This window comes from Triticum aestivum, chromosome 1B (genome assembly GCF_018294505.1).
Source record: "Triticum aestivum cultivar Chinese Spring chromosome 1B, IWGSC CS RefSeq v2.1, whole genome shotgun sequence".
Taxonomy (NCBI): Eukaryota; Viridiplantae; Streptophyta; class Magnoliopsida; order Poales; family Poaceae; genus Triticum; species Triticum aestivum.
The window spans coordinates 678,927,084-678,950,984 of record NC_057795.1 but is presented as its reverse complement, the minus strand read 5'-3'; the positions used below and the strand labels follow the sequence as shown (position 1 = coordinate 678,950,984).

The 23,901-nt window shown below is 44.4% G+C and overlaps 1 protein-coding gene across 1 annotated transcript; it reads right to left on the bottom strand.

The window, feature by feature from the left end:
- Nucleotides 1-327: 327 nt before the first annotated feature.
- On the bottom strand, nt 328-6,020 carry LOC123148586 (uncharacterized). Its single transcript, XM_044568044.1, has 16 exons — nt 5,657-6,020; nt 5,143-5,264; nt 4,943-5,031; nt 4,785-4,820; nt 4,379-4,472; nt 3,978-4,020; nt 3,789-3,886; nt 3,361-3,419; nt 2,798-3,294; nt 2,648-2,723; nt 2,480-2,566; nt 1,545-2,113; nt 1,306-1,444; nt 1,154-1,222; nt 783-1,031; nt 328-695 (listed from the first exon to the last, which is right to left on the bottom strand). The coding sequence occupies exons 1-16, from the start codon at nt 5,878-5,880 to the stop codon at nt 582-584; spliced, it is 2,565 nt and encodes an 854-aa protein (XP_044423979.1). The 5' UTR covers nt 5,881-6,020; the 3' UTR covers nt 328-581.
- Between the last annotated feature and the right edge of the window lie 17,881 nt (nt 6,021-23,901).

Sequence of the window (23,901 nt, the reverse complement as noted above, 5' to 3'; positions counted from 1 at the left end):
TAGTCGAAACTAAAACAAAATCTGTAAAAAAGAAAAGCCCAAAGCCACAATCGGCTGGCAAAACAATAGGATCAATACATGTCTATCCTATTACATGACCGCCATCCAAACCGGTTGAAAATATCCCGAGCTACCATCTCCCATCGGGTAGACGCAGTAACCAAACGCTCCCTGGCCTCCGTCGGAGTGAGTAGCGACCACATACGGATGAACGCCGTGGCCCTGAAGATAACCTGCAAAAAGTGAATGTTTGTTGATCGGTTAAAGACTAAGTCATTTCTACAATTCCATATTGCCCACAAAAGTGCACAAACGCCAACCCGAATGTGTCTTGCAATGTCAGAATCGCACATATATAATAATGAATAACTACAATACTTGTTCGTATAAAAGAATCGCACATGATCCAATGCCACCGGCCACACATCTCAAGGAGTCCATTCATTCCAAGATCCTAACTCAAGGTTGCTCACAGGAAACCCTCTCTCCTCTTCCACCAACATATGTATGCTCATGCTCTGCTGCCAAGGCTTCAGCGATTTGCCCAACACAACGCATTCAGATTCACCGCCCGTCCGGTTCTACAAAAAGTAGGTCAGCTGCTCCTTCTTCCTCGACCCTCCTTCGCCGTAGAGGTCGTTCCACTGCTTCAGCTCGTTCATGACAGCGCCCTCCGCGGCGAAGCTCGCGGCGACCTGCAAGCCATCGCAAACGGTTCAGTGGCCTCCTTCTATCAATGCAAACATGCAAAAAAATGCAAGCCAGGGCAGCAAGCAGCTCACCTGATTTTTGGCCTGCCTCAGGTCCTCCATCGTCAGCGGCCTAAGATCGACGACCGCTTCCTTGTCGCCTTCAGCCTTGGTTTCTGAACTATCGTCTTTGCTTTCTGAACTGCCCTCTTTGCTATCTGATGAATCCACCTTCTCTGGATTGTTTTCTTTGTTATCTGAACTCACCTTCTTGTTCTCTGGCTTGTCTGAATCCTCTGCTGCCGCGGCGGTTTTCTGTTCCGCCTCTGTTTTCCTTCTTTCCTGAGGCATCAAAATAGTATATAGGTGTTTGTTCATAATTGGTTTAGCAGAAACTCAAAGACACCAAACTTAAATAAATGAAAAAATGCTTAAGAAGCAAAACATTTTCTAAGTAACCTTACCATCTCTTTCAACCGTTCTTTCTTCAGAAGCTCCCTAACCGGTCGGTAAGCAGCTGTCACACAAAGATTCTGGGTGCAAAAGGAAATTAACAACTTTCAGTGATCCAGTCAGAGACTACCTACTAACCCGGGTTAAAAAGAAACGCACTAACCTTAAGATCACTGCCGCTGTAACCTTCGGTCATAGTCGCAAGCTCCTTGTACTCGATGTCTTTATCGACCTTCTCCTTCGACAAAACTGTCCTTAAAATCAGCTCTCTGCTATCCTGAGTTGGAAGGCCAACCATGATTCTGTTTAGGGTGACAGATAGGAGCAAACAATTAGCATCTCATCATCCAACAACCACACTACATCTATTCTCTGTCCTTAAAATGCTGCATTTAGACAGACCTGCGCTCGAATCTCCGAATGATGGCTTCATCAAGGTCGAACGGTCGATTTGTCGCGGCAAGAACGAGGATTCTTTCGCCAGACTTCGACAAGATGCCATCCCAATGGCTCATGAACTCATTCTTGATCTTCCTCATCGCCTCATGCTCACCGCAGCGAGCGCGCTGCCCCAACATGCTATCTACCTCATCCACAAAGATTATAGTAGGAGCCACCTTCGCAGCCAAGCTGAACAATGCTCGGACATTCTTCTCGTCCTCCCCGAACCATTTCGATGTGATTGTGGACATTGACACATTGATGAAGCTGGCACCTGCATCATTTGCTATAGCCTTAGCAAGCATCGTCTTGCCAGTTCCAGGTGGCCCGAACAGCAATATTCCCCGGCAAGGCTTTAGAAGTCCTCCTCCCTTGAAAAGGTCGGGCCGTCGAAGAGGAAGCATGACCAGCTCCTGAAGCGACTCTTTGATATCAGCCAGGGCTCCAATGTCATCAAATGTCACTCCTAGCTCACTGGGTGGTATAACCTCCGGTCTGATACGCTTTTCAAACTCGTTGTCGGGTATTTCCTGCTCAGACAAGAAAGCATGCATCAAGGATAAGAACTTCTGTCAATGTTTCCAAACTAGAACTACTACCTCCGTAAAGAAATATAAGAGTGTTTAGATCACTAAAGTAGTGATCTAAACGCTCTTATATTTCTTTACAGAGGGAGTACCATGTTTTGCTTCAGCTTGACATTCAGTAAACTAGTACTACCAAACAAGATACTTCAGCATGGCAGTAAAAAGAGGTGTACCCTAGTTTCTGTAACGTGTAGTGAGTGACTCCGGTCTTGTTTTAAGTAAAATGGGATCGGTCACCGGTGTTTCCCTACCCTCTTTTTGCAAATATGTAGCAGAACGAAAGGCACAAGCAAACTGAACAGAACTTACTGGTTTTGGCGGTGGGGCGTCGCCATCTTTACCCGGCGATTTATCATTCTCAGGTTTCTTAGATCCAGGTGCACCTTTCAGACCATCCTTTGCAAGCAGTAGCATTCAAGTTAGCCTCATAGGTAAACTGGCACACTATTTTAAGCATATGTACTACATCATAAATACCTCGTTCGCTTCGAGTTTCAGCGTGTCTTTCCCACCAAGGCCAGTTTCTTGAAAAATGCTTAATCCATGGGACAAACTGCAGAGTAACATTTTGTTAAGAAAACCAGAAGAAAGCTACATTAATACTGACATTAAGATAAATTGTCGAACCTTTTGGAAGACAAAAGGAGCTTCCCATTTTTGTATTCAGGATCCTTGGTATGAACCAAATGGTAAGAGACCGCCGACACGATAATTTCCTCGATGTAGTTGCTGAGGACCATTGTGTCTGCTTGGCAGATTGAGCTCAAATCATCGCAGTCTAGATCGTTTGCCGAGAGTACCTCCACGATGTGGTTTCTGTTGTCCTGAATCTGAATTTTCCTTGCGTCTTCTTCCATTTGAGTCTTCCAACCATTGAGATGGATTTCTTCCTGTGGGGGTTTAATGTCAACATGATAAGGGAACAGGCTACTAACTCTGTCGTCCACATCGCTGTACTCAGCGTCAGAGTTGAGTAGCCGGGATCCTAGTATCAGCACTTGCCCGGATAACTTGGCTAACATTTTCTGGAACATGGTGTAAGTTCTTTGCGATCTGTGAAGGAAGTGGTCAACATCCCTTATGTAAAGAATAATCGGTTCGCTTTCAGCCACAGAAATCATGACCTGTAGAAGTGGTTACAAAATAAGCAAACCGTCGAAAAACAGACAGTCAAGAAGTATAAGTATTACCTTGTAAAGTGACTGTATCAGAACTTTCTCATCGAAAGACCAGCTACTTGCTCGCCTAGCTGAAATCGTATAACATAAAAGGTTAACAGCCATAAGGATGATATGATTCTCTAGTTCTACTTCACCACATGTGTAAAAAGATGAAGAGCCTGACTAAATTAAAAGCATTAAAAACACACAGAAGCCATTGTAGTTGAGATGCCATTTGTATGCCAGAACTTCATTTTCATGAACTAGTAGTACATAGTCAAGAGCATAATTGAACCTGAAAACGTGGTTGTCATACAGACTGAATGTACTGGACACTAGTAACTTTTTTTTAGAAGACACTGGTAACTGTTATGTATGGGGCATCTACAATAAATTCTGCTTACTCGAATTAACATGGCTAAAAACGACAGTAAGTAAACTGCAACAAAGATGTTCACCTGAATGCACAGAACACTGCGATCCAACGTCGCTCATATCAGATGGCATGGAGGCATTTTTCCGGAGTAAAGGGTCATTGCTAGCAACATCAGAGCCTCTGAAGAAAAATGGACAATGGGTACATAGATCAGATAACAGCACACAGTTAATCTCCACATTCAATAAATAAACTGGCAAGTATAGATTACCTAGCTCTCGAATCTGCACTGCTTGTCTGACGACGCAATGATTCTGCACAAGTGTTCCATCCACAACAGGACAGGAACAAATCAAAATCTCAATATTTGAGCAACAAAAATGAAGTATTATTTAAAATAAGGTTTCCATGTTTTTTTTTAAACTTGGTAGGTGGAAAAAGGGGCTACAAAAAGTACACATAACAGCTAGTTTTACGTACACTGTATGTACTCTTGCAAAAAGAAAATAAACAGGTTGAATTGTATGTACTCTAAAGTTACATACTGAAGAGTAAACAAATGTCGAAAACCCCTTTTTCTTGTTCAAATCAAGAAAGCACATCAAAGACAGTACACTGTATGTACCCTTGCAAAAAGAAAATAAAATAGGTTGAATTGTAATGCTCTGGTACCTCTAGGCTCATCCTTCTTTGGAAACATCGCGAAAGATCCGATGAAATCGGACACCCTCCCGAACGTCGTCTCGGACACGGACTGGTTCTGAACCTGCACAACACAAGCATGTTCTCAGGTTGTCAGAAAATGAAGCATGTAAATTCAGAGCACATAAAAACAGAAGCAAGCAAGACAACAAATCCATGGAAATCAGTCTAAAATAAGTGACGCGACGGCTATGTATATGCAGACAAAATTTAATGATGACAATATCTTTTTCTTCTGTTATCAGTCACACTGTGGACCTGCATACTATTGCTGAATCCAATCAGGGACCCAGTTTGCTAAGTTGCCCAAATAAAAATCTCAAGATGCCCCAACCAACAACAGTAGCACGCAAAGCAGGCATGCTGTTTTACTCACCAAGGCCTTGCTGGAGCCCCCATACTTGCTCTGGATCTGCAGCCCACAACAACATTCAGCAAACAAGAAACAAGTTCAGAATCACGGCACGAGAAACGACGACGAAGCGAAGGTGAAAACAAGCAAGCGGTATCGGAGTTTGATCTCCGGTTGCTGACCCGGAGGGAGAAGTCGGTGACGTCGAGGAGCAGCAACCGGGCCTTGTAGTAGTGGGAGAGAGCTTTGGCAAGCGACTGCAGGTAAGCCTCTGCAAACATACATGGAGCCACAGTTAAACCTGAAGGTGATGTACAACTGTAACGGAGCAGCAGAGGTGGAAAGAGATCGTGACGGTGGCCGGAGGAAGAGGAGGGCTGACCTGTGGGGCCGGAGAGGAGGATGGCGCGGCTGGCGGCGGAGAGGTTCCGGATGTGCTTGGACAGGTCGGCCTGCTTGAGGTGCACGAAGGCCGCGCTGATGAGCACCTCCTTGGTCTGCTCGCTGCAACACACACGCATTAACATCAACATTAATATTACTGAACTGTTCTTGCAACTGAACTGAACTGAATTTTACTCCAAAAAACTGAACTGAACTTGAACTGGTCATGGCATAATAACACTAAGAAATCCTGCTGAAAAATTCACAACCAACTCAACTGAACATCTGCGGTACCATGCGTGCGAATCACCCAACGAACTGCCTTCTACTTTTGGTAGAAGAACATGGGAAGGAGCTGGAAAGCAGAGTTCAGTTCAGACTAGCTACAGTGAGTCAGTGACAGAACGCCGCACCGCAGGCAGAATCAAGAAGCACCAGATCGACCGACCGACCAAATCAAGGTGAGCAACGATCGGAATCCGGCGACGGCGAGCAAGGCGAGGGCAACGGACCTGAGGTAGCAGTGGCGGTGGTGGAACTCGTCGAAGGTGACCTCGCTGTCGCGGCCGTCCAGCAGCAGCCGCCGCAGCTCCGCCTCCACCTCCGCGGCGCCGGCGCCGGCGCCAGAGCCCCCGTCGGCCGCGTGCGCCGGCTTCGCCCACCTCGCCGACGCGAGCCCCAGCCCGACGCCCACGCCCATGCCCACCGCCGAGGCGAGCAGGCTCCTCTGCTCCATGCTGGTCTGGACGCGCGCGCTCGCGATCGCCGCGTCCTCGAGCACGCACGCACGGCTCGCAAGAACTTGGAGGAAGGCCGGCCGGCGAAGAGAGAAAGCAGAGGACGGCGGGGGAGAGTAGGGGAGGTGAGGAGGAAGGCGGAGAGGAAATGAGCCATTGGGGGAGGGTTGGTGGGGGTATATATAGGCGGCGCAATGGCGGCGAGCCAGCCGGCGAACATGGGGTTTGGCTTCCGGGGAAAAAGCGGCTTTTTAGACCAATGGCTTTTTAGCATGGTGGATATGGTAATTGGATTATACTACCCACATTATAGTGTACTAAAACACCTATGGTTAATTTCTTGGTCACCAAATTACCTTTACACATGTGTGCATCACAAACATTTTCTAAAACGGAGGATTTCTTTTTACTAATACATTAAGAAAAAAGGCGAGAACTGCCCAGGAAATTGGCGGAAACCGAGAAAAAAAAACCATTACAAAATAGTTCTAGACAGAAGAACAAGCAACATACCGACAGACGCTCCCAACACGCAACTCCTAAAAACCCTCGACACATGTCTCAACATCGTAGAGATGGCCTCGTCGTATGGTTGCAACTTGAGAAAAATACATCGACAAAATACCAGGCACAACCAAACCTTGGAGATGAAATGACCCTCCTTAAAAACGAGAAAACCACCACTCCTCGAGAGTGGGCGCATAGCTAGGCTCCAAGGGGCATGGAGCAGGCGTCATAGCCATACCCGAGGACACAAGCGAGCTCACCTTCGATTAAACAATTGACAAATGTGCAACATGCTTGCCCCTCGATACATGCGTCTCAACATCGCAGAGGCAGCCCCTTCGGTTGGGCCAAAAATCACAGTTTTGACCATTTTTGGTAACTTTAGCACAAAATGAACCCAGCCGAAAACTTTAGCATGATTCAACCCTTCTTTTAAAAACGCAAAGCATTGTGTCGTTTCTGCTACATACCATAACAAAGGCAAGTTTGGCGTTTCTACTTAACCAAGCCCAAGCCAAGCGTCCTACGTAGCAGGGTGGAAACGCCATGGGCCACAACGTTTCCAGTAACGTCATGACGCCATGGCCCTTGGCGTTTCCAGCAACGCTCATCCACCTATTCAGGGAAGAAATATTGGCAAGTTTGGCGTGCCTAGGTTGGGCAGAAACGGCACGGTTTATGGCGTTACCAAAAGGCTCAGATCGTAAATAAAATATGAAAGAGTTAAAAAATCATGCTAAAGTTACCGAGAATGGCCAAAACATTGATTTTGGCCCTTCGGTCACATCGTCAACATTATACCTCCATTTTGTGTTGCATATGTATATGATACTACCAGGTACTCTGTGGTGATATTTCAGACTACTTAATTTAGTTCATGTGCGATAAAATCCTACTAATTAATGTTTTTCTGATTTTTTTGGGGGAGAAGACCACATTTTTATACGCAACACTAGAATAGTGTGGGTTAGGAAAGTCATGCACTTGGACAGCAACCGTGTGCTGTTCTTAGCGATGTACTACTAATACATACATGCATGTCATGTGAATTGTTTTGCTCGCAGCATCTCCTGTCTACCCAAATGTGGCAAAGGCCTCAGCATCTTTCCTCATGTATTTGATAGCTCCATCGACAGTTGGAGCATAGCTTTTGTAGCCGCATGGACGGACACCATCTGTTTCCCATGGTAGCCGCAACCCACAAGAATTTCTTTGCTAGATGCACCTTTTTTTTGCGGAAAACACGCTAGATGCTCCTGAATTCACATTCTCGTTCTCATGGCGGGTTACTACTGAGATAAAATATCTGATGAAAACTATTTTTTTGCGGATGCCTATGAAACAAAGTGAAAACCATATTTCAAAAGATTTTGAAATTCTTAAATGAACATAGCGTCGTATGCTTCACAAACATGTAAAAATTCAAAATCCGTTTGAGTTTGGAGCTAGAAAAAACAAATTCAGCATTCATAGCTCGTAAGTGAATTTGAATCTAAGACCGAAACTTTACATGTTTGTAGGTCGTCTCTCCAGCACACCGTATTATTTTTCAGATGGAAGCATATGATCTCCACTTGGTTTTCATCGATTTCCACTGAAATTTGTTTCTTTATCAAATACTTTCTCGGTAACTAGCTAGGGGCATCTCTAGCCGATTCCTTAAAATTTAGCCTCTTAAAAGCTCCCTTATATTTGTGGAGATAAGAAAAGGCTGTTCCTAGCTGAATCCTTAAAACTTAACTTCTATTTTTTAACACAAAATCATTTATTTTGAGGCCGACGAGTTAAAAGCTTTACTACTCTATTATCTCATTAAATTATATCTTGGGCACATACTTCACCAGCTCCTCGCTAGGAGTACTGATCCAAAGAAAATGAGAAGAAAAAAAATGCACACTTCAATCGAAACACAAGTTTCTTGACTGCTCCTACAAGTTCAGTTAATTGTTTCTCCATCTCCTTATTGCTCTTCTCTATTCATTTCTCTAACTTGCACATTTGTTCCTTCTCTGCCTCCTCAAACTTGGGCATTGCATCATCTGCAATCTCATCTCTAGCAACTAGTCCACCAACATCTAATAGACCTATGCGATCAATATATCAATATACTCTTCTTAAAACAAAAAGTTGCAACATTTCTACATAACAATAAGCACAAATTTTAGTTGAACCAAGGAACTACCGCACAAAAATATACCCACTTTGTCCATTTTAACACGTGAAGAAAACCCATCCAGAATGTTCTATTGCCTTTGAGACCAAGTGCAGCACCAGCCGCAAGTAGTCATCACACTTGATGAGCAGCAGAGGCACACCGACAAGTTTCTAGGTGAGGGACTAGCCCGACTGACCGGCGGACGAGGATACACCGGTGGTCGGATGATGAGCGAGATGCGAGCGGCGGGAGGAGGAATACCTATCGCACTCTGGGTGGCTACGCGGTTCGGTTTTTGATGAATCTCGATGAAATGTGCCTGCGCCGGGGTGTATGTGCGTCAAATCTGGCAACGACGGTGACGGGTGTAGATGCGTCAAATCTGGCGGCATCGATGAGTGGAGGCCAAATCAAAGTAGGGCGGAGGAGTGGTGGGTGCTGCGGGGCGTCTGCAGTGGTGTGGGATGGTCGGCGGAGGCAAGGACGACCGTGCCAAAGTGGATGCGGTTCAGCGCCGGGGGGATGGGGGGAGGGGAAAGGAGATTTTTTTCTGAGAAGTAACGCCAGTCAAGTAAATATAAGCGGCCACCGACACGAGGAGTAAATATTTTGAGGGGCTAAAGCTGATAAGGGATCGGCTAGGTCTCGTTTAACCCCTCAAAACCAAATATTTACTTCTCTAACCGGGTTTAAGGGATCGGCTAGAGATACCCTAAGAGCATATCTAGCCGACCCCTTATAGTTTTACTCCTCAAATGCCTCCTCAAACCTTAACTCATATTTATATGAGGATTAAAAAAAGGGTTCCTAGCCAAACCCTTAAAACATAACTTCCTTTTAACACAAATTCATTTACTTTTAGGCTATCGAGTTATCCTTAACTACTCAATCACTCATTAAATGGCATCTTGGGCACATACTTCACCCGTTCCTCACTAGGAGAATTGATCCAGAGAAAAAGATAGGATAAATTACACACTTGAATAGAAACACAACTTCCTTGACTGCTCCTACAAGTCCAATCAATACTTTGTACCTCCTTATGTTCATTGTCAACAGTTTTGCTCTTCTCCATTGACTTTTGTGACTTGGACACTTGTTTCTTCCCTGTCTCCCCATAAAAAAGGTTGGACATCAAATCCTCTGTAATCTCATCTCTAGCAACTATCCTCTCTTAATCAATAGATTAATGTATTATTCTTCCTCAAACCAAAAGTTGCAACTCATAACATCAAGCGAACATTGAGGTCAAATTGCTTTGAAACCGAAGAACAACCGCATGATATTGCACTCTCTTTGTCGAGTTCACACTTGTAGAACACCCATCCGGGCAGTTCTTCTGTCTTCAAGACCCGGTGCAACACCAACCGACATCAGTCGTCATCGATAAAGTCGAACCGACGAGTTGCTGGACGAGGGTTGAGCCTGGCCGACCGAGGGATGAAATGCGAGCGCTAAGAGGAGGAAGACATGTTGCGAGGAGCTCCGTAGGCGACATAGAGTGCTTGGGTTGTCTACGCGGATTGATTCCCGAGGAAACGCGGCAGTGTCGAGGCCTGGGTGCGTCGAATCCGGCGACACTGACGAATAACGAGTGAATCGAAGTTGGAAGGAAGGGCAGCGGGTGCAGCAGGGGGTTGGTGCCGGTGCGTCGTAGCTAGTAGAGGCAAGGAGGGCGACGCCAGCATGGATGCGGGCGAGCGGGAGAGGGGATTTTTTTTTCATGACAACCCGCTACGAGCGCTTATATTTGAGGGTCAGCCGACGCGGCTTTCTATAATTCTTGAGGATTTAAACCATTTAAGAGTTCGGCTAGGTCCGATTTAATTTTTGAGGATTTAAGCCATTTTTTCTGAGAAATTAAAACATTTTTAAGGGATCGGCTAGAGATGATCGAAGCTTGGTACATGCGCTTTCATACATGGTGTTTGCTTTATCCGGACCGAATGAACGCTAGCTCCATATAGTCAATCAAATCCGGCCACTAGCATAGCGATCAGCCGACGGTGACACATTACGGCCCGAGTTGATTAGGGCGCACACAAAGACGACGCATGCAAGTGCAAGTGGCCGGTGGATCCACTTGGGGCCGACGTGGCCTGCCCGGATTCCGCCGTGGATCCGACACGGCACCCCCTTTCGTGCCATCGGCCTCCCATCCATCACGCTCCATCGATGAAGACGACGAAACAAAAGACTTTGTTCTGCGACGAAATGCTCAAAATCATCTAAAAAAAGGTAGTGTATTCGTATCCCGCGCGTGCTATGCGCATTGAAGCCGGCGGCGGCAGCCTCCTTGACCACCTCCTGTGTGCCCTGGCTGTCCTGGTCCTTCTCATCCATCGCTGTATCTATATATCGTGTTTGTTTGTTTTAATATTTTCGTTGCGTGTATGTTTTGATCTCTTGCTAGTAGTCGATCAGTGTGTAGCCAGTTATTTTCGGGTTGACGCCTCCTGACATCTACTTTTTTTTTCTTGATTTTTTTTTTTTGAAAAGGAGGATTGCCCGGCCTCTGCGTCAAAATGATACATGCAGCCATAGCTTTTCTTGATTGGTGTCTCTTGGTTTTCTCTCACTCAAACACAAGGGTCTCTCGAATTCAAAAGATTTCTATAGAAATTACAGAGGATTTTCATCCTTAGAAAAAAAAATCGTGTGAGTTGTTTCTAAAGGTTCTGTTGAACCATATATCATAGGAAAATAATTCCCAGCCAATGGAACCTCTTCTACAGAATCATTTGTTCTCCCTGTGGTGCAACCAAACAAATTAATTAGTGGAAACAAATTATCTTTTCGTCCCAATCACTTGTGGTGGATTTCCTGACAATGCTTCAACTCGCTCGCTCTCTGTCTTTCCATTTTTCCCTTCATTGTTGTGTTCTATGATGGCTGTAAGTTACTAAATTGCTGTTAGGAGTATTTCCATTGAGCAATTAATGGAACAGGGTGCCCAGTTGAAGAGAAACTTAAATTAATTAGTGCAAATCAGATAATTAGGATTTGAGCGGACATGACATTTGCAACCCCACATTTTTGGAATCTTGCGATCAAAGAAGCCTTGAACCATCAGTCATGAGGTGTGGTTGGCCGGGAAGAGACGCCATCCTACATGGCAACCATGTCACACGGCCTAACAAGCCATCATTGCTCATGTCCACGTCCTAACTACCTTCAATATTTTTTTTCCTCAGAATGAAACGACACTTGTAACTAATTAAGTATTGTTACAAAACGAAAAAGACACCTTTGTTCGTTTGATCAGCTAATTGTTTCTTATAGTTGGTTGTTTCCTCATAAGCACTCCGTACCAATTGAACATCTTGCATATGGCAGATGATTGGCCACAATGTTAGGTCAAGTGATTTACAAAATGGAGTCCTTGTCCACAAGTGTCAAGCGGTGTACCGAAGTACATACCGTTATATATACTATTATGTGATCTATAAAAGTAGACCCATCACTGATTCATTTCCAGCAAGCACATACACAATGTTCCGTGGGCCACGTTCCATTATTGTTGGCATATTTTCTAATTTCTTTTGTGTGTCATGGCATATTTATATTTTGTTTTCTTGCGTACCGAACACAGGTCATGCCGTCATTACTCTGATTGGTGCCCTGGCTTTGATTAATTAGTGTCACACTTAAGTATAGTATATTATAATCTCATTTGTGTGCAAAAGGACGGTGCGGAATCAAAACCATCCTCTCGCATATGTGGTACTGATGCGGCACTACTTGGGAAAAAGGCGTGACGTGCTGGGCTTAAACAATCAATCAATCAAAGGTGGTAAAAGTTTGCCAACATGCAAAAGCCAAAAGCCAACGCAGCTAATGTTGGATCCAACAAAACGCCAATGTGTGATATTCAGTTGTTGCCCGGTTGCTTTCTTGAATCTTCGCGGAAATCTTTCTTCTGAAAGATGCTTTCAAGTACATACACTTATATACAGATACGTGCAAAGGTATAAATATGGTATATTGTATTACCATCGTCCCAAATTCTTGCCTTTAATTTGTCTAGATATGGATGCATCTAGATTTGAATTTTTGGACGGAGGGAGTAGAAGTTAGAATATGCACTCTTTTTTAATTAGAAAAATGGTAAACCGATGTAGAGTTTTGCTATTGGTCAAATGGTGGGTGATAGCCGAAAAGATGGTGTGGACACTGTCAAGTGTCTACAATTCTTTAGTCCCTTCTAACAACAGATTTTGACACGCATGTATAACTTAACCAAGACAAGAATCAATTGGTAATTTCGTTGGTGCCTCCGACGTGGCAAAGGTGGCACTGGCGACCACCTTTACAAGCCAAAAAAGCACCAACCACATCAGGGGGTTTGTGAAAGGTGAAAAGTTCAAAGAAAGTTGCACATGCACCCAGCTAGCTAGTTAGCCAAAGGCAGTGCATGAAATGAGAGTTAGCATATATAAGAGCCTTTTTTGCACCGGTTAATTAGCAACCAAGTAATCTTAGTGTGGCTTTAATTTGGGCCAAGCTTTTGATTTTTTTTATGTATTTGCCGATAGTGTCGCTCTCTTGATATCTTTTTCGGCCATCCTTTTGTTTTCTACTCAACTTTCCATTGCGTTGCTTTCAGAATACCACCTTGAGCGTTGCAAACAAATATTCTTTACTTGAGGCCATTCACCTTGACCTCTTTTGGCCAGCTAGTGCATGCTAGCTGCAGTTTGCTTGGGGACAAAGGCTCTTGGTATCGCCGCGATCGGCTTTGTGTGATGCATGAACACGATCCGTCCGCCTTTTGGTCACGTACAAGCAATGCATAACGATCGATGCTACAAGTTGTCAGGTTCACTGTTTGTTTAGTTATTTTCCTTCGTTCCATGCATGCACACATGCATTATAGTGTATATGTTGCATCGAGATATCTTCTTAGAGTAGTTGACATTTGCATGTTAGTTTGAACAACTGTCTCGTAGGCATGGCTGTACATACATTGGGCCAATCAAAATCCACTTGGCGATCATCAGGTGAATACTTTGGCAAAGGCATACCGATCTCGACCGCATGCCTATTATTTTTGGATTCTCGGGAAATGGTGAAGGTCTTATTAGTCACAGATGATGGTCGTTATCTTGAAGGGAAAAGAGGGAGAAACAATATCAAAAGTCACGTAAATAAATTCCTATTCGAGAATGAATTGATGGAGATGGAGATGAAGGGGACACCCCTCGTGTTCAAAAAAAAAAAAAGGAAAACTGAATTCACGAAGAAGCATTACCCAGGAGTAAAACGAGATAGAACTCTATAGAGGAAGAATGGTTTACAATAAAAGAAGAATGAAGCTTAAAAAAGGCACAAATTTAATCAAATTTGCGTGGAAGATTGGATGCATGGCGTACACCACACGAATGCATTCATGCATTCTGAAAAAAAGATCAATTCCATGGAGGGTTCGCTGACCTGAAATTAAATAATGATTCCACACATAAAGGAAATTAAATGTGCATCCGACGAATCTTAAAAAGATTTAAAAAAAATGTGGTGTAAAAAGGCACAAAATAGACGTACTAACAGTTTTCAGAAATGTTGTCGGTAGATCTCACATGCATTTTAGGCGACATGAAAAACGGAAATTAGCAAACACTGAATTAGTTCGTGGGTGCATGTGCATGCATGGGAACGGGATGGATTGCATCCATGTGCTGGGCGTCGCTCGGTCGGTCGACAGAGCGACGGTTGCACGCGCCGCTCCCTGCCAAACAACTTTTTGAGGCAGCGGATCGTCCGTCCGTGCTATGGCAGCAACGGCTGGCAATGCACAGGGTAGCCAGCGTGACGTGTCGACGAGCAGCGTGCGGCTCCGTGCCGGCCCTGCCCTGCCCGGAGATGGCGATTCCTTTGCGTCGACGGTGAGTCACCACCCACTGCAACCAGCTCAGCTCAGCTCAGCAGCGGAGGCGGGCACCGGCCCATGTTCCTTGTCACCCCTGTCACATATCACCAAATGGCCAGAAACACTTGTAGTCTTTTTTACTTTATTTTTTCTTGGAAATACTTGTACAGTTTATATGCACCTTTGATCGAAATACCGTCGATAGTGAGTGATATTCCAGCAACGACTACCGAGGTGGTGAACTACTGCATGAGAGGTGTACAGTGGTAAGGGGTCGACGATAGATAAACTGCGTAAAAAAAACACAAGGGCCATGGATTTTTGAGCCGTTCGATCTAAATCGGAAGATTACAGTTCATTCTCAGCAACCGTTTCTCCCTTTGATCCGCCTTCTGAAGCCACTCGGGCCGCCTGCTACCACCAGCCACGGTCTGTGGTGCTCATGTGCGCACCTCGCCACCTGCCGTACCGACCATCTTTCTAAATCCCCATCCCGTGTTCTACTTCGTTGATGGCAACCACCATCCTCCCTTCTTCCTCCTCGGCACCTGAAAACCGCCAATCTTCGACTCCCCTCCACTCACGAGGCCATCCGCGTCGTCGCCGACTCTGCATCGTTCCTGTCCGACGCCTTGCGGGCGGTCTCCTCGCCTCACCGGCGCACAAAGCGGCACCCAAGTCTTCGGCATCGGCGTGTGCCTCCTCCTCTTCTTAATCGACCGACCCAAAATATAAATTCAGTCTACTTACAAATAGCCGTTGCGGCAATGTATATCATGAAGAATCCTTGCTAGCTAACGCACAGGAATCTATGTACGTCTATGCATGTACGTGCGATCACTCTCATCTAAGCAGCACGTTGCTTATGCAATCCACGGCAGAGGAGAGGGACCATGCATACGACACGATCGCCCATCTAGCCAGCACGTTGGTTTTGCGATGCATGGCAGAGGGGACATGGACCATGCGTACGTTTCACTGCCGTCTGCCGGCACACACATGTTGACATGTACCTGCGTAGGCAGTGGCGGACCCAGGAAGAAAAATGGAGGGTGTGCACACTTTAAAAAAAACTGCTAATCTAAGTGTCATATGTCATATATGGCAAAAGATAACACAAATAGCTCAATAGACTCTCACAATATTATGTTTCAGAAAATCATTTCAAAATTGTGGAATTACACTACAAATAATCTTGCATGAAAGATACACAAGAATAACTCCAGTTTGCCCTTCAGCTGCAACCTTCTTTATTTTGACCTCATTTTTTCAACAAAATGGACATAATACTACCAACCCTCGAACAAAAAGTAAGAGTCCTACATTACAACAAAACGGCGATGATCGGTTTGTTCAAAGGATAAATAATCTTTATGTCTTTAAGCGAACAAGCATGTGGGCTTAAATGGGCTGCAATGGTCTATTTCCACGGACAAGTGGGCTGCGGATATGGGTAATCCATGTCCGGCTGGTCAATGGCAAGTGTTTCGGGGCAGACGGCCAGTGGCGAGAGGAGGGGAAGGGACCGGGCGACAAGGCGAGCGGCCGAGGGGAGGGAAGCACGGGAGGGAAGCGGCAATGTCCGAAATGCAGACGAGCAGTCGAGACGGGAGATTCGGTTTGAATGGCCGGCTCTTGCATCCGTGTCCGTGGACTGCCCCCTCCCTTCACGGACGGATGCGGGAGAAAATTTATGGGTTAGCGTTGAAGATGCCCTAACATTAGGTACGGTCACGTGGTAGATCGAAATTGTCTCGAAACATAATGTGGTAACATCGAAGAGTCCTAATTTTTTTCGTTTGCAATCCCGGCGAGTCACCGCTAGAGTTTCCGTCGAATTGATCGATGGAACCGATCTAGCTAGCTTCTACCGGGCTCATGTATCTACAGGAGTCTTTGGCTGGTAGTGCTGCTAGTAGAAAAATAGTCAAGCTGCTTATATGGTTTGCTAGGTTTGCATGTACGTGTACAGCTTCAGGTGAATTAGTTCTAGTACTACAAATAAAACCAACAAAATCAGCAAGATGACATGTAGTGAAAAAATCTGCAAAATGTTGGGTGTGCCACGGCACACCCGGCACACCCTCTAGGTCAGCCAATGCGCGTAGGTGAAGATGTAGGGAGGATGTGATGCCTCCCAGATGCGCCTAGGCGTCCGGCCAGTCCCCCATGTAGTACGCGGCCCCACCCGAACCATATTTTCTCTTCTTTATTTATTCTTTTCATTTTTTCTCTTCATCTTCATCAATCACGTGCAAGTGACCGGACATATGAGGAGGAAAATGAGGATTGTGGCTGCACGAACGGACAAATAATGGACACGCCAGGTCAATGACCAGGCGCGTCCGCGGGTGTTTAGAGGGTCATATTTGCTAAGTGCGGTTGTAGATGCACTAAGGGGCCGACTATAGATAAAATACATGAAAGAAAAACACAATGAAATTCTCGATTTTTTAGCCGTTGGATCTAAGTCGAATGGCTGCGGTGCATTATTCTACCTCCAACCGTTCATCCCTTTGATACGCCTTCCGCCGGCAGCCGGGCCGACTGCTACCACCAGCTGTGGTTAGCGGAGCTCACGTGCGCACCTCGCCACCCGCCGTCCCGGCCATCCCTCTAAATCCCCATCTCGTGTTCTTATTCGATGACGGAAACCACACCACCCTCCCTTCTTCCACTCCGGCGCCCGAACCGTCAACCTTCGACTTCTCTTCACCCGCGATGTTGTGTCGCATCATCGCCGACTCTTCGTCACTCCTGTCCGATGCCTTGCCGCCATCCCCTCACCTCGATGGTGCTCACCATGGTGCCCATGTCTTCGGCATCGGCATGTGCCATGTGTCACCTCGTCTTTTGAATCGACGGACCCAAAATGTGAATTCAGGCAACTTGAAAAATAGCCGTTGCGCACAGATAAATCATCAGTACCCCCGGGCGGGCAATGTCTCATGAAGAGACCTTGCTGGCTAACGCACGGGAATGTACGTACGTCTATGCATGTACGTGCGATCTCTCTCATCTAAGCCAGCACGTTGCTTATGCAATGCACGGCAGAGTCGAGGGACCATGTGTACCATACGACCACTCATCTAGCCAAGCCAGCACGTTGGTTTTGCAATGCATGGCAGAGGAGATCGAGGGACCATGCGTACGTTCCACTGCCGCCTGCCGGCACACACATGTTGACATGTACCGGCGTACGTGAAGATGTTGCGGCAGCTCCCATAAGTCAGGATAAGATCGCGTGCCTGCCTGCCCCGCTGGACCAGTGCCTGCATGTCACTATGTCAGGTTGCGTTGTCGACCGATCGCTGGGAATATTCTTCACACAGACACCCCCACTGCATCTGCATCTCCAGCATGTGCACTGCACACTAGCTAGCATAGCATAGCAGCCGGCACCACTCCTTTTCGATGAATGAAAATAAAATACTGTCGACAGCAGAATTGCAGAAACATACTGATCCACACTACTGTACAGCTATACTGTCGCTAGTAGTGGTAGTATATATCTACTTGAGCTTGTGTCGTACGGACATGCTCTATTTTAACATGTACGCTGAATCCTATTCCATACACTGTATGAATGATACTGCTGCTATCCATCCCGGAGCAACACTAGCTAGGCTGGCTAGTGGAGCAGTTAGGCTCTGAGAATACTCTACTCCACATCCTAACAGGCATCTACATCTGTAGATGTGGACTGATCATGCATATACACTCTCGTGCAAGCAGGTTGGCATAGCACAAACATCACTCATATGTAAAGATTGTAATGCCAACGGTGCATGCATGAACAGAACGGCAATTTATTTTTCTTTTTTTGCAAGTTTGCAAGTACGAAAGAATAATCAGCGGATGGAATTAATCTGAATTTTCAACGGTGCACACGGAGGGAACTCAAAAGGAGCGGCCAGAACGCATGCGAGCGCAAATTAGGTCAACAACCACGCACGGCCACCCGCTCGCTCGATCGTCCATCGCACGATGAGGCCACTCAGCTAGCTCGCTTAGTAGTGGGCATCCTATTTGGCAGGCATGCACAAAGGCCTTTTACGTACTAACCTGCCACCCTGGACAAACGTACAGCAAGTGTAACACACTAGCTCAATATATACTCCCTCCGTTCCTAAATATAAGTCTTTGTAGAGATTTTACTATGGACTACATACGAAACAAAATGAGTGAATCTACGCTCTAAAATGCATCTACATATATCCGTATGTGATTCATAGTGAAATCTTTCCAAAGACTTATATTTAGGAACGAAGGGAGTATATATATTGGAAAATCCGGGCTTGACAGTGACCAGGATCCCGTCCCTGTCGTGCGTGTCGGTCGGAAGATTACAAAATTTCTTTACGGTCTACTCGGTGGACGGTGGTGCTGCACACTAGCTAGCTCTGCTCCCATGATCGGTGCATATGCATGCATGTCACCGCCCGGCCGCCATGGAAAAAGCTGCTAGCTTAGCTTGGGGCTACCCCTAGCCTGGATGGGGAACATGGCGTCCATCCGACACTGATCGTACGCTCCAGTGAATTGATTATCAGCCCGCGGTAGATAAAGTAGTGACAGGGAATCAGGGCAGGCATCAGGGTCAAGCAAAGGATGCATGAGCATGGCCATTGGCCAACCAATCGGATCAGATCAGCTGGCCCGTGGCCGGGGTTCAAATGAAGGAAGCTTAATCAGTTGGTCTATTGTTTGGACTGACACGGTGGTCTTAATCAAAAAAATTGACGTGATGGATCGATGAATGGCTAGCTGTGATTGCACATGGTTCCTGGCCCGAGAGTGCCCAATGGCAACTAAAGACATCTCATTTTTTTTATAGTGGTGGAGAAAGAATGTTGCACTGCATGCTGCCGCGGCAAGCATTGTTAATAGTCTCGATGCAGCTTTGTGCTGCGGCCACGTACGTACGTATGTACAGAGTCACTTGTACAATGTATGGACCACGTACCTAGGGGGTTATAACTAGGTTAAACTTGTAGCTAGGCAGGTCCTGGTGCACACTTGTCCCGTGTCCTAGGTTGGCAGCACGCATGCATGGGGTCATGAGGCGACCCATGCAAACGTGATAATTAACCAACTTGACGGAATGAAGCAAATAATTGGTTGTGCATGCATGGATGGAATGGAATCTCCCCCTCGCCGGCCCACGATCCCTCTCCGGCGGCTTGTCGGCGCAGCAGGAACCACCACGCTCGTGCAGTTCATGCACCCACTACAGTGCATATACAAGTTGCGGCACGATTAAAAGTACATGTAGCACAATCTGCTGGACGTAGCAATGTCTCGTTTATCCCCGGATCGGAGCTGAAGAAGATAGTATACCATGTACGTACGCGACGGGAAGTTTTGTGACCAATTGACCATGACCAGCTCGAGTTCATCCAAGGAGCAAGAGCAACCATGGAGTTCATAAGGCCAGGAGCAAAGAGCCGCAACTGGGAGCGATGATCTGCACAACAGAGGTGGTGTGGTGGCTCGAGGAGAGGAGCTTGAGCGTTGAGCAGACATGCGGCCTCTGAGGTGTGCGGTGGGGGCTCAATTAGTGAGTTTATTTTGGGACTGATATTTATTAGAGATTGATTTTTTTGAGTGTTATAATGTAGAGATTGAGGGTGACCCATGGATCCCAAGGGCTTAATTATGGATTGAAGTGGGTGACCCATGGATCCCATGGGCATCCATGCTCTTTTGGATAGTAAAACGGCAAACCACCCTTACGAATTCTTCTTTCTAGGGTTGGGGTGCCATGATTCCATGAAAGCCTAGGCTGCGCCCAGTCCGTACAAAATCCCCACAAAGAGCGAAAGTGTGCTTCTCAGCTCGAGCTCATACGAGCTCGAGTGAAAAGTGAAATCCGATTTTTCTTTGTTGAAAAAATAAATAAAAATTGATTTTTTTTCAGTGTCAAACTTTGAATTTTTTTCAACTCTTGCAAAGTTTCATCCTGAAATAACATTTATGGAAGTCATAGAAAAAAAATCAGTGTCCAAAAAAGTTATTTCTGGAGTGCTGATTTTTTTTGCCATGACTTCCACGAATGTCACTCTGATGAAACTTTGCAAGCATTTAAAAAATTTATGAAATTTTGCCACATTTTTTTCAGAATTTATTGAAATTGTTTTCATTTTTTCATTAGATCTTACTGTTCACCCGAGCTCAGATGAGCTCGAGCTCAGTTAATCCACGTCCAAAGGAGCGTTTTGACATGCACATGCTGGTCTAGAGAGTCACATCCTATTTGGGGAGCAGCTTTGTCTCGCCTCATGCAAGGCCGAACAACAACTCGCCTCAAGGAGCGCTGTAGTGGGCCGGGACCAGTTGGGAGCTGTTGCCTTGCTTGGCTTGTTTCTTTCGTTGGTTCGTGTTCATTTTTTCCATTTTTAGTTATATTTAAAAATATTCTAATTACATATACTTCAAAAATTAATTTATTTAAAATTTTAAACACGTTCATCACATGTTTAGAAAATGTCAACATGGTGTCAAAATACTTTTCGTGCAATTTGTAAAAAAAATCTTACCATTTGAAAAATGTTCTAGGCGTTTGAAAATGATCATGCATATAAAAAACTCGTGATACTTGTAATCTCTTTTATACAGTGTAAAGACATGTTTGTGTAACTTACGTACCGTACCATTTAAAGAAGTGTTCTTGATATTTTAGAAAGAAGTTCACGTGTTTCAAAAGAAATCTTCATTATTTTCACAAAAATGTTTATACAATGTAAGAAAACTATCCGTATAAGTTCACAGACATATTTTGTATCATTAAAAAATACATCTGACATTTAACAAGTGTCAATCGTTTCAAAAATATGTTCGTGACATTTAAATATTAATTATGTAAACGAGAAAGCTAAATTCCTGCCGTATTAAATTTTGTAACAGATCCGCACTACTCGGATGACATTCATTTTGAATCGGACGGTCTAATGAAGCGACGCGCTTTTTATGCCAGCGAACCTGGTGTCGCACCCGCGCCGCAAAGATTCGCTTCCCTTTTCTTCCATTTCTCACCACCCGCAATTATTGGATCGCATTAATCATCTTCGCTAATTACTGGATCAGCTTAATTATCCTGATCTTCTTCAAATGCGTCTCCTAATTTTATGCATGCAGATTTAAACAAGGATTATCACTGCGCCTCCTAATTTTATGCATGCATATTTAAATCATAATTTCGGTCAGGATTTTTAGGAAAGTAACTGTCATATTAATTTGAGCCTCCTAATTATATGCATGCACATTTAAATTGCGATTTAACGCAAAAATACATGTGTGCCAAGGGATTCGAACTGTGCTTGTTTGGTTTAAGTTGTAGCTAGCCAACCAATCAATCCTCCATCTTTTTGGTGTTTATGTTCAAGAAACTTGTATTTGATCTGTTGGTTTGAACTACTATTGAATTGCCAAACTGGCAAACAACAAAACCGACCAGAATTTTTAGAGAAACATTGACCGCTCAACGCTCCAACACATATGAGATCTAAGCGAAGTTGAGTGAATCGGGATTTCGAATCTTATACCCTCTTTCGTGCCAGAATTGTGGAAGAGAGGATGAGATATAAGATGTATTGTCTCACTCGAAGGCCTCATCATGCTAATTTCTATGTGATCATCGCATTGTAGACCTTATAACTTACTTACAAACATCATGATAACTTTTGACCAATGTGAAAAAGTTGTTGAAAACAAACTCTGAAAACTTCTTTGTCAATAGCATGATAATTTATGCACCGCAAATATGATAACTTATGTCCAAACATCGCGATAACTTTTTTGAACAGGAGAAAAAAGTTGTTGGCAAACACACTCCTGGATTCTATGTAAATAGCATGGTAATTTACGTATCATACACGTGATAACTTCCGTACAAATATTGCGGTAAAAAAATTCTCGGGAAAAAAGGTTGTTTGTAAAACATACCTCTGATAACTTACGTGTAAATATCATGATAACATACACCACCAGAGCTGATAACTAACATTTAGACAATGTGGTAACTTTTCGACTTCGAAATAAAACTTCTTGAAAAGCATACCCCGTAACTTCTACACAAGTACAATGATAATATGCACATCTCAGAGATGATGACTTACATACAACACCCCGGTAACTTTGACCAGGGGATTTTTTTTATATGGTGTGGGACAAAAAAAAGACTCCCGGTAACTTCTCGTGGTAATATAGCATCACAGAGTAGATAACTAACGTAGAAACACCGCGGTAATTTTTTTGACCCCGAAAAAAAGTTGTTGAAAAACATACCCTGATAACTTCTGTGAATAACATGGTAATATACGCACAATAGAGATGATAGCTCGCGTACAAGCATCACAATAACTTTTGACTAAGTTTTTTTTAATGTAAATCAAATAATTTTGTGTAAGTAACATGATAATATAGTCGATAATTTCTATGTATCTAATAACTTATGTACAAAAACCATAATAACCTTGAACAGGGCAAAAAAGTAAAAGCATATAGTCGATAATTTCTGTGTAATCAACATGGTACTTTACGCACAATAAACCTTATCATAGGTGGCCAACGAGTCGTCTCTGGCACTGCACGGCCCGACACACGCCTAAACGGGCATGGCCCGACACGCAGTGGCGGAGCTTCAGCCGAAATCATGGGGGATCAGGGGTTGGGGGGCTAACATAATTGTTTTAGGGTGATTTTTAGTGGACAAATAGGCCTAACAATAGGCTATATACAGAAACTTTCTTATGAGCTGGGGGGGGGGCATGGCCCAGGTTGGCCTCCACCAAGCTCCGCCACTGCCGGCACGACCCGTAAAAATCCGTTTTATAAGAGACAGCACCGATGGTAGACGATAGTATTACAAATGCGATAATTTAATTACAAATACCATGACAAATTTTGACCCGGACAAAAAAGAAATGGAAACATACCCTGATAACTTCAGTGCAAACATCATGATAATTTACGTATCGTAGACGTGATAATTTACGTTGCCCAGACGTGATATCTTTTGACCTGAAAAAAAAGTCATCGAAACATACCAACATGGGATCTAGTTCCGAAGATCTCATCGAGACGAATTTTTATGTGAAGACGGAATTTGAATCAGAGCGATTGTTAGAGCTACAAAATATTTTAAAGTTTGAAATAGAAAGAATCTTTTGATGACATCATCTTTTTTTGTCTTCTAATGCATGCATGAAATCCAAATGAGCACATGTGCATGCTATTCCTCCGTGGTAACCACGATTAACTAGTATTTTTTTGAGTAACCATGATTAGCTAGTACAAAAAGTAGAATTAGGTGACTGATTAGTTGGAAAGGAAAAAACAATCGTTCGGATATATTACTATCTTCCGGTCGTCTGGAAGTTAGTCATGTCCTTATGTAAATAAACATGTACTGATAATATAAAAATGTTTGGTACCATTAAAAAATGGTCATTGTATATTTGGAAATGTTTAACATTTATTATAAAAAACGTT

Excerpts from the sequence above, each read along its gene's own strand:
- LOC123148586 (XM_044568044.1), bottom strand. The coding sequence starts at position 5,880 with ATGGAGCAGAGGAGCCTGCTCGCCTCGGCGGTGGGCATGGGCGTGGGC. Across the intron at positions 2,567-2,647 it reads TGAAACTCGAAGCGAACGAG|GATGGTCTGAAAGGTGCACC; the intron begins GTATTTATGATG and ends CTGCTTGCAAAG. Across the intron at positions 1,032-1,153 it reads AAGAACGGTTGAAAGAGATG|GAAAGAAGGAAAACAGAGGC; the intron begins GTAAGGTTACTT and ends TTGATGCCTCAG.